Source organism: Corvus brachyrhynchos, unplaced genomic scaffold, assembly GCF_000691975.1.
Source record: "Corvus brachyrhynchos isolate BGI_N302 unplaced genomic scaffold, ASM69197v1 scaffold90, whole genome shotgun sequence".
Taxonomy (NCBI): Eukaryota; Metazoa; Chordata; class Aves; order Passeriformes; family Corvidae; genus Corvus; species Corvus brachyrhynchos.
In genome coordinates this window covers 4,902,031-4,913,321 of record NW_008236932.1, presented here as the reverse complement: position 1 = coordinate 4,913,321, position 11,291 = coordinate 4,902,031, and the positions used below count along the sequence as shown (strand labels likewise).

At 43.8% G+C, this 11,291-nt stretch overlaps 1 protein-coding gene across 1 annotated transcript in view; it reads right to left on the bottom strand.

The window, feature by feature from the left end:
• KIAA0368 (KIAA0368 ortholog) overlaps positions 1–11,291 on the bottom strand; it is a 52,075-nt gene that overhangs the window by 881 nt on the left and 39,903 nt on the right. The window contains exons 36-49 of the mRNA XM_017728279.1: positions 10,174–10,324; positions 9,328–9,393; positions 7,405–7,494; positions 6,843–6,909; positions 6,117–6,208; positions 5,962–6,028; positions 5,531–5,722; positions 4,361–4,569; positions 3,850–3,893; positions 3,149–3,341; positions 2,436–2,580; positions 1,715–1,820; positions 1,473–1,561; positions 224–295 (exon numbers count right to left, since the gene is read on the bottom strand). Coding sequence (XP_017583768.1) covers positions 224–295; positions 1,473–1,561; positions 1,715–1,820; positions 2,436–2,580; positions 3,149–3,341; positions 3,850–3,893; positions 4,361–4,569; positions 5,531–5,722; positions 5,962–6,028; positions 6,117–6,208; positions 6,843–6,909; positions 7,405–7,494; positions 9,328–9,393; positions 10,174–10,324 — 1,583 coding nt within the window. The remainder of the gene's footprint in view (positions 1–223; positions 296–1,472; positions 1,562–1,714; positions 1,821–2,435; positions 2,581–3,148; positions 3,342–3,849; positions 3,894–4,360; positions 4,570–5,530; positions 5,723–5,961; positions 6,029–6,116; positions 6,209–6,842; positions 6,910–7,404; positions 7,495–9,327; positions 9,394–10,173; positions 10,325–11,291) is intronic.

The window sequence follows — 11,291 nt, the reverse complement described above, 5'->3', positions numbered from 1 at the left end:
GCTGAACATTTTCCTCACCAAAGGAATATGCAACAGTATTTTAGAACTTGGGATTAGCCTCAGTTTCTTCAAGCCCTCCCCTACTTCCAAGTCCCAGCTTCCCCAGAATCACCCAGTGCTGCAAGCAGAAGGTAAGGCCATCTCTACAGGATTCCAGGCCATACAGCCAGGTGCCATCTTTAGCAAACAGTGGCTCTTCTAGGTGGCAAGCAAAAAGTCTCACCTTGTAGTTTGGTGAGCAGCAGTTGTATCACAGACAAAGCTTCTGTTCTTATGGATGTGTAGCTTTTGTTTTCTAAGGGATTTAAAGAAAACAGACAAGAAAACCCAAAACCACAGTGAGAACCAAATGCACTAACCTTACAAAAACCAGTCACCTCTGTGATCTCCAGACCATTTTTAGTAGCACAGTTCACTAAGCTCTTGTTTGTGCTGTCAGTCTGCAGTGCTCTTCAGTTAGGCACATTAGAAAGTCAACAACTGGAGGCTGACAACTCAATGTGTGCATTTCCTCTGCCACTACCACAGAGCTACTGCTCCTTACGTATTCCAACAGGGAAAAGAATGCTGCCATAGCTGCAGTGTGATGGCAGACAACTTCTGTGCATAATAGACTGTTCTGGTGAGTTGTACTGGCTAGAAACCATACAAATGGTAACAATCAGCTTTAAGTGAGGGTATGCATGAAACCCTATGCCAGCCATCAAGCACAAACTTGTCGCAAAAAGTTACTTGTTCTCTAAACTAAAATCTTATTAAGGTGAGGACCCTAGTCCTCATTCCATGAGGACTGATACCTAAAAGAAACTTTCTCCAAAGGGGTCTCTGAATTGGTAGCTAGCACTAAAGTAGGTGCTGTCTTTAAGCACATCAGAAACAAGACCACATGCAGGTACAAGATTGGGGGTACTACAGTCACAGGACAAGTGGGAACACTACTAAAGTAATGAAGAGGCCCATGACTGTCAACATGACACAGGCAGCACTTACATCCCCTACATATGGATGCCTTGCTCTGGTAGAGCACAAACTGCCTCTAAGCCTTGGAGCTTCATGTACTGGCTGAAAAAATCTGCAGTATCTTTTGGATACTTGGATACTATAATCTTGGATAGACAGTGCATATGTATCTAAAAAGTCTGAACAGTGGAGGAGAAAAGCTTGTGTTTCATTAAATCAGGAATGGCTTGATTATGTTCTGAGAGGTTGCACAGTCTGCTCTCTGCCCTTGCCTCCTCTTGCAGAGCTCTCTTGGACCAGAGGAATGCATTTCTCTGCGCACTGCACCCTGCACAGTAGTGTCTTGAACAGTGCAACTTCACAATAATCACACTGCAGTGCAAGGAAGGGCTATATGTTACCTCTGACAGCTTATGCTTATTCTGCATTTCCTCTACCACACAAACCTCCACAGGGCAACTGCATTAACAAGCAAATCATCATCCACCACAAACCAGCAGAAGTCCATTTACCTAAAGAATGGGTGATAGAGGAACAGGTTTCCAACAGTATTTCTGTCAAAGCCACAGGGTCAGAGTGCTCCTCATCAAACAGCATTAGCCTGTAAAATGCAAAAACAGTCAGGCACCCTGCATCACTGGCACAGAAGTCTGCTCAACTTCTCCAAGAATTCAGTGACATGAAGTTCATTAAACAGTTTCAAGCAACAAAGAGAAGACAAATCACTGAAGTGGACTGCAGAAAGAAGAATTACCCTTGAAAGTAGGCATTCATGGCTTGTAGCACTCCAAGCTGCACTTTCCATGTGCTCAGTTTCAGACGGTCACACATTAACTTGCAAAACTCTTGGCGATAGCAACCTACAGGAAAATAAGGATATCCCTGTGTTACCACAGGGCAAGGCAGAAGGAAACACACACTTGTCTGTCTCTGAAGTGCTCCTCAACAAGTGTGTTGAGTGACATCAAGCTAATCACTGCATATGACCAACTCAACATCCCATAACAAGTGACCCTGAAAATCTTCACATCAACTCATTCATTACAAATGCTGGCAGAAGAAACACCTGCATTACACACCCTGGCATGCTAATAAAAGCAACCTTTTCCCACTCCTCTCCAGGTATTCCCAATTCTTCCACCTTGTACCAGCTTTGATGCAAATGTAAACATGAGCAGCAGTTAGGCTTTTCATTAGGCAAGCCACCTCACTCATCCTGTATGTCTACAAACTCAGAACACTTTCATGAAGCGAATTTAAGACAACAGTAAAGGAATTTTCCCAAGGATGGGTTACTTTGCAGGAAAGCTGTTGGGGCAGCTTTCTCACTGAAGACCCTTACAAACTGCCAGCAGTGAGATCCTGCATCTTCTCAAAAGCCTCCCCATTCTGCACATGATCTCCAGGTTCCTCCCTCCTTCTGCTTTCCATTTTAAGAGAAAATAGTTTGTTCTGCATTTAATCAGCTGACTTACGCTGTGTTTCTGGGCTCCTCGGCCAGGCTTTGCCCAGGGTCTCGAAGGCACAGATCAGGGACTCCATCTGAACCTCCTTCTCCCTCATGTCCTCATCCTCTTCATCGTGCTTTGGAAAAGCCGCTCCCATGCTCTCCAGAGAGTTCTGTGGAGGCCATGGGGGAAGGTGTGATTGACAGAAGGATGAGGGCAGGCTAGGCACACACTGCAGTGCAGCTCACTCTTCCCCTGCAGCCTGCACACACCCGCCCTCGTGCCCAGCTCTGGCGCTGCTGGCAGCCTGCAGAGGGGCACAGCAAGCTCTGCAGCCGGGCTCCCAAACATGCGCCTGTGCTACACGAGTCCCACTGGCAGAGCTGCAAGGCTCTGCTGATACTAAACACAAAATACTCTGCACAGCTTCCCAGGAGCCTTTTGCTGCCTGTAGAGTAGCCAGGAATTAACTTTCCATGTGGTAACAGGGCAGTGCTGGACATCACAGGCAGGACTCAGTCCAGAGAACGGTTGGGCTAATTCAGAATTTGGGCAGCACAGGTACAACCACCCCAGGGCTCATCACAGTCTGGTATTCAGCACCACCAAAGATCTGGCTGAGTGTGAGGAATCATCAGCTCTCTGGGCAGAAGCCTGGCAAGCAGTCAGCATCATCGGGACTGCCACCACTTGGGTGTTCTGCTTTGAAAGAGAGAAAACTCTAGAAGTTGAACTGTCACCTTCTTTATCATGGGAAAGATGACATCAGCAAGTTCCTGGAACCGGTCTTCCTTTGTTGCCTGCAACACCCCAGCTGCACAGCGCAGTGCCACCATCTTATACTTCAGGTTTTCTTTACGACATTCTTTCAGGAGAGCCTGGACAATATCTGTGATGGTGGGCTGACCAGGCACTGACTTCTGCAGCTCTGCACTGAAATGAAAGGCACATGGACACTATCACACCCATGTTAATCTCTTCCCAAAATCCGCTTTTCCCAGAGAGGAATTAATTCCTGTGGCCAGGCACTCAGTTGCCTACCAATAATAGTAACAGAAGTTACACTGTGGAGCTCTTCTTTACTCTTTCTCTGTTCTCCCTGTTTTATTTTCTTCTTTTCTCACATGCTTCTAAGGCACTTGCTCCCTCACTACTCTTCTACCTCTTCCTCTCTTTTCCCATTTAAGGTCTCCATCTTCCCCCTCAGTTTCTGCTTTCCTCTTAGCAACTGTGGCCTGTCAACATCCTCCTCTTCCTCTCTGAATCAACCATTTACTTCTGCAGGTCTCTCTGAAGCATCACTTGCTCCTCACACGCTGACAGGTGATCAAGATGGCGATGACAAACCTTCTAGAATCTCCTTAGTACCCTATAAGCAATAACACTGTACAACAACCTCCCTTTTGAGATCTCAGATCCTCAGATCACTCAAGGCACTTACCTACAGGCATAGACGACACTGGCAATGGCCTTCAACAGCTCCTCCTGCAATGACAAAAGAGACATCACTGAAAAGTGCCACACAGCCAAAATGCATAGTCCTGCTGCACAGGGCAAACCTTTGTATTCATTCCCCTGCAAGAGGCAGTGGGGATACATGCCTTTGACACCAGTTTGGAGAAGTAATGTTTGCCTGTCTCCTGCCACTCCTGCTGCAAAGGACTTAGCTTTCAATCTGCACAGAACTGGCAGCAGCACCCCATAGCACATGCCAGTACCCCTCAAGGCTAGAAATGGTGCAGTGGAATTAGTCTAAGTGGGAACCCAACTCCTAAAGCAATCTGAATTTCACCAGTCACTTCTGTATCTGCTAAATGCAGGGCAAAAGGCAGACTCCCTACATCAGCGTTCTGACTGCGCTGCTCTGCAGCACAGAACATTGCATTTCCTGGCTCAAGGGTGGCACGCTGCGGGGCTCACAGCAAACCACGAGGTGACAATTCCTTCTTTACCTTCCCAGTCCAGGTTCTCCCTGGCAGGCCTTGCAGCAGTGCAGAGAGCACCATCCCCAGATGTGGCGGTACAAGGGAGCCTGTCTGTTTGGCAATTGATGCCATGGCAGCTGCTCCCTGTGCTTTCAGTTTCCAGGACTGGGACTGCAGAGCCTTCTGGGTGATGGATATCAACTCCTGCAAATACAGTCTGATCCCACCCTGAGTACCTGCACATCAAATGGAGGAAAACTGTAATTTGCCACAAAACAAACAAAAATTTGATCTTATTAAAAAAATAAAAAACACAACAAAAACACCACAAGCAAACAAGCCAAACACCACCTTGGAGAAAAAAACAAACAACTGGTTACAGATCTTTTGAGGTTTCTGGCCATGAGACACATCAGAAAGGCCTACTTCAGGCAAAGGGGTGAAGAATTCCTCCCAGCCTGATTGAAGCTGGGTTCTTTTCTAGGAGTTCCAAATAAAGTCTTTGTTGTGTGTTCAGACACCGAGCTCATTTCAGTGCTCCAAGATAGCAGACACTAGACATTGTGTTAACCTGTTTCTAAGGAATATAATGTCTTTTTTTTTTTTTCCCCCAAGAACAAGTCACTAGAAAACCTTTTTCAGCTCCTTTCTCAGACTCCAGAAAAGTCATCTGGTGACTGAGGAACCAGATCTGAAATCTAAAAGTGTCAGCAAAACAATACTATAATGCATCCAGATCTTCCTCCACAGACAGAACAGCCCTTCTATAGCACAGATTCATTCATTGAAGCTAAACTCAAAGGTATTATCACAGAGATCTCCAACACGAGACAAAGGCCAAAGGCCCTTGTCACTCTGAAGTGTGCAGCAGCCCCTAAAGGCTGGCATCAAAATTCCCAAAGATGTCTAGTTATCTGTACCATCAGGGCCATATTACAGTGGCATTCAGTATCTCACAATTTCAAAATACTTCTGAATGTGCCTGTCCATCCTTGTGATTAATGCCCCTGTAATTATTTTAATTAGCCAGAGAAGATAACCTTCATACAAGAAATCTAGAGCAAGGAAGAAAATGGAAACAAGCTTCCCAAATCTCTTACCATGAGAATTCTGTATTTTCAAAATGGAATTCCAGAAAGCATGCTATTTCTTGTCCCATGCTTCCCAGAAAGCTTTATTATTCTTAACGCAACATACCAGGTACATTTTCCTGCCAAACTTCAGTCCACAGAGTAGAATTCTCTTTCTCTCCTTTCTCTTCTTCAGGAACTTCATGCATTCCAAGAAAAGCCAATGGCAGCACATGCTTGGCATGGTTCTTCAGTACATCTGGGCTGTAGCGTCCCACAGCATGCACAGTTAAAGCACACCCTGCTCTGTAAACTGGCTCTGAAGGAGCAAAACAAGCACATTATGACTGGGAAGCAGTATTATCCTTTTAACTGCTTGGTCTGCCTCTGGGGAAACAGAGTAATGCACGGTATTGTGTATCAATATAACGTATAGGAATTATTCAGACAGTGAAACCAAGCATCACAATACAGACCTGTTTCTTTACTAGCTTTTGCTATCACCAGGAACTTTTTCTGCACTGTATTCTGCAAGCGAATACCCCAAAAACAACATACCTTCCTTCTCCATGTACCAGCTGCTGAGTTTGTGCAGCAGCTTCTCAGTGCTACTGTCTCGGGAAGTCTGTAACAGGGAAGAGACTCAAATTATTCAAACGCTTCATAGAAGACCACCAATAAAAAAGCAAAATAAAACCTAAAGCCCAACTCACCCTGACTAGATGCCCCATAGCAAAGGCAAAAGACTTCTGTACCACGCTGTTGCGATCAGTCAGGCCACTAAGTAAAGCACTCATAAGTTTGCCTGTTGGAAGAGACTTTATTTTATCAAAAGCATCATGTTTTATTGCTATGGCAAGAATTACAATGGCCTGCATTTCATTACACTGCCTGAGTTTTTGCATTTTTCCTCATTGCATGTATATGGGGTTATAAGTCTATCTGGTCCTCATGTTTAAACTAGTGCTAGTGTTTTGCACACTTTGACTGATAAGGTTCCTATATGCAAGCACTCCAGCTGATCATGCTTTCAGCTTCATTTCTATTTTGCAACAGAAAGGTGATGTTCTTTCTAATATCAGAAGAGACCCAATGAAGCAAAGTCCCTGTTCATGGTCCCCCCATAGCTCAAGTTGAAGGAACAAGTGCATATTGACAGTGCTGCACTAACACAGGCATTGTAGCTCCAAGAAAGTAAAGAAATATTTTTGCCTATTCCTGCTCAGTACTATTCCGTCAACTCCTTCCTCTACCTCTTCGAACTTGTTGAGGTACTGAACCTACTCCAAGCATGCCAATCTCAAACCAAAAAAAGTAACTTTAAACAGCTCTCTGATTAAAATATATGTGTAAAGATCATTCTTGTGCTAAAACCAAGGGAAGAAACACCACAGCAACAAAAAGCACCTTGAAAACCTGATATTAGAGACAAACCTTACCTGAATAAGGTGTTAAGTCTTGAGGGCACTGTGTGGTTAATGACACAATTACACTGGCACAGCCCCCCTGGAAGATTGCAAGGGAAAACAAAGGTAGGATAAAGCAATATTTGCCTCTGGTCATTACTGTAAATACTTGTTGTGGTGCTACCTGCACTTGTTAGACATGATCTAGACCCACTCAGCCTCTATTCTCATAAGCCAAGAGCAGTAAAGGTAGAACCAGTAAAAGTTTGCAAAACATGAATGACAAGAATTGAAATAGAAAGTGAAAAAGGACCCACACTCAGGATAGATGATCCTAGAAGATTTACAGCAATCAAGGACAACCTTCTGCACTCATGTGTCACACAGCACAGCAACCATGTAGCCTAGAGTAGTTTAAGGCAGCACACATTCAGAAACGTGATGTAATGGAGTGGGACTCATGTCAAATGACTCCAGTACGTATGAACCCAAGCTGCTGCTTTAAAAGACATAGTCAAAAGAACCATATTTACATTGACACTGCTCTATATTCCCTTCTTCATTTCTAAAAGAACTACTAAAACCACAGACGTACCTTTGTGCCAAGGCCAACTCCACTTTTGATCAGTTCACACAGCCGAGGAACCAACTCTCCGAGGACAGACACATCCAAATACTGCAAGCTCTAGAGAAAGGCAAAAGAGAGGGGGAGAGAGAAAAAAGAACAAAAATAAGAAAAAAGAAAGGTAATGGTGGCAGACTTAAGTTGGTGTACTTCTAGCTGAGGTTGCCTCAGCACTGCTGGCTGGTCCTCAGCTGAATCACAAGAGTTTGCTGCATGATGAGAAAAAGCCAACAAGAAGCGCCTTCCACCACATACAGATTCTCTTGTCCCACTTCTCTGCTGAGCTGACCTTGCTAAAACTCATTAGCTGGAACTGATGTACTCCTGCACTCCAACTTTTCAGGAAGCCTGAAAGTAACACACTAGTGAGAACGAGGTGAAAAGGGCGTGTGTGTCTTAGGACAAAACCCAACATCTCCCCAGGTCTCTGAAACCAGGAAGTAGTAACATATCCAAACTAAACAATGAAATGAAAACCAGTTAAGACAGTTTTTAAACAGGTCAAGACATACAAATGTATGGTATAAATGACATAAAGGTACAAGAGGGATGTGATTAGTATAGTTTTTAATCTGCTATGCCTAAAATGCCACTGGGTGAAACAGAAAGCCTCATGTTACCAGCACACAGTCTGCAGAGGGGAGATCCACTCTCTAGCAAATTCAAGGATCACATACTAAATGAAGGTAACTATTTCTGAGCTTCCAAAGTAGGAGCAACTGTTACTTCACCCTCCAGCACTGGTATGGTGAAGGAAATTATCCACATAATCTCCCAGCCAGCTCCAGAATATAGAAGAGGTTGCTCATAGGCCAGGACATCTTCACAATCCTCCAGGGAAGCCATTACTATCTCTCCCCTACCCTAGGAAATCCCAATCAATGATCAGGGCACTACAACTGTCCCCCCACGGCTGGCAGGGTAGAGGCATCGCCTGGAGGAGGGACAGCAGCAGCTGCTGCAGCCAGCAGGTTTGCAGCAAGTACACTTTTACATGGAGCCTTTCATTCCCAACTGCTTTACACTCTATAAATAGAGATCACTTCACCTGACACCAAAACTCAATTCCACACGCTGTTATGTACAGGAGGGCTTGCTGTTGCTGTTTTTCCTTAAGTAGAGGAAACAATAAACTACTCTGGTGGCTATAGCTCCCCTAAAACTTCCTCAGCCCTCACATCCTCTACCTGCCCACATGCCCCTGGCTGTGTGCAATACCTGAGCAAAAAAGGGGGAACTTTTTTGGGAAGGGACAGGTTCTTACAGAGGACAGGGAGTTCTTCCATGACAGATCCTACAGTACAGCATCTGGGCATCAGCAACTCCTCCTCCAACAGCAGGAAACTCTGGTGCCAAACATCACTTGCTGACAGTGCTTTCAGTGATATCAGCATTTTCTCTAAATATCTCCACCATGGAAGTACAGGCAAGGCCCAGATAGGAGTATCTAAGGTACCACAAGGCAATGGTTGAACAGCAATTGTGCCTTACAAACAATGACTATCATCAGTTGAACGCCCAGGTGAGAAGTTGATTTTGGAGCTGTGGGCCAGAGATTAAGAGAAATGGTAGCTAACATATGCCACAACCATCTGAGCCCACATCCAAAGAAAAGCACTTGAAGGATGCCCTCTTCATCAAAGCAGGCAGGTCTTCAGATGAAGAAACAATCCATCTAATTCCAAATGGAGCCAAAGTTATTCACAACTGATCTGAGGGGCAAGCACTGGTGGCATGATGAGAAGTCTGTACATAAAAAAAAGTGGACAGCCAGCCACATGGAGGTGTGATAATAAAATGAACCCTGAAGAGATATTTCGTAAAGCTTCCATGTCAATTCTTATTCTTCTACAACATACCTTACGCTGGAATCCTTCTGAAATAAATACTTACCATGTTAATGGTTTCCATCATGGGAGATGACTTGACAGCACTAAGTCTGGCACTATCCATTGCAGTCTAAAAGAAAAAACCAACATGAAAAAACCCCAAACAAACGCAAGTGTAAACACAACATGAAAACAGTAGAAAGGGCAACATCAGCTGTACTCACTACCTCATGCTAAAATCCATTTCAGATGCATAGAGAAAGCAATTATGCCTATAGACTATGAATGTTTCCCTTTCAGAGGCAGATGGATGTTCTAGAGGGAGGGAGAGAGGGAGGGAAAACAAAGGGGAGCAAAAGAGATAAAATCCCACACTGAACTGTTCACATTGCTCACTCCTTTTTCATTTGCAAGGGCTAAGTTTGACCCTCTTCCCTCCCACAATGAAATTAACTAAATTTGCCTCTAGTCAGTGGGTTTCAATCACTTTGCCAGAAGACTGTGATTGATTAATACAGTTCTTTGACAAAAATTAAAGGACACAGTGCTGCCAACATCCACCTCCAGCCCATAGTGCTATGGCACACCTTCCAATTTAAGTTACATGAAGTCCTGAAGTTAATCCCTTGGGAAAAACAGCTGTGGCATTTAAAAACAGATTACTAAGATTTCTCTTCACTTTTGGAAATATATAGTGGTTTAGGGAATACAAATAATCCAAATCCTTCAAAAAAACTCCCACATTTGTCCAGCCATATTGTGTAACCAAACTTTTTAGTAACTTATTAGCTATTTTTCTTCGCTTTTTGAACACCTCTCTACCAATCTGCTGTTCTTCTGTTCACTGAATGAAGATTAAATATTTGTTATCTCTGTTCTGTTGATACTTTCCCACTATAGCTGCACTTACTTTCTCTTGATCTGTTGCAGAAAGACTCAAATAATTGAGGACTTGAGGCTCCAGCACACTCAAGGATTCCAACAGGGCTGGGATAAGTTTTGGTGCATGAGGTTTCAGCATAGACCCAGCACTTTTACTGATCTTCACCAGAGTGTTAATGCTGGAAAATGATTAAAAGGGAAGATCAACAGAGGTACACACAGACTGATCTGAAAAGTCTCTCTGATCTACTGTAATCCAGATATACCAATATAAATCTTCCTTCAAACAAAATCATGTGTATTTTTTTGTTTAAGCAAAATTATTCCCTAGCCCTGAGCTTCCAAGGGATGTTATGTTATATTCTGGCCAGAGATTATTTACTCTGGCCCCGGAATCACAAAGGTAATGGGCAAAGAGGCAGTACTGCAGACAGATGTGGGAAGAAATCATACACCCTCATGTTTTAAAGGAGCACTGGGCAAAGTCACCTTGGGATGTCTACTGTCTCTGCCCAAGAAAAGACAAGTTACAGTAACCTATTCAAACTCTGCTAGTCAGTTTCAGACTGATCACATCTCTCATGCTGCCTTTTGACAAATGGTTTTCATATCTTCAGAAGAACGAAAAAAGTTCAAGAAATATTCACTATAATTTGTTAGAAGCCTTCTAGTCTAATAATTATTTTTGTGAAGACCAGTTAGCTACACTCCAACTCTGAATTTTCCAGTTTTTCTGTCCTTCAGTCAAAGGAAAGAATAAACAAGGTTACAAACTGACAAGCATATGAAGTCCCTACACATGAAGGGACATTGAACTGTTACAAGACATAAAATGTATTTGAACAGCGTGACCAAATGCAGTCACGTCTCGGATGTGAACTGTCAATACTCACAAGCACTTGTGAAATCAGACATGACTGTTTGAAGAACCATGAGACTTTTTGTTTGCAACCAGAACAGATATGCCAGTCCCAAAGGACAGCCTTAGCACAGCACACTGCTTGTGGATCAGCCTGCCATTTGCACACGGAGAAAAGAACTTCCTGCTGGGAACTGAATCCGTGCATTTTTAGAGAGGCCACAAACTCCCAAAAGACATGCAGAGTTCTCAGGTCTGCTGTTTAAACGACGTGAAAAAAGAATTCA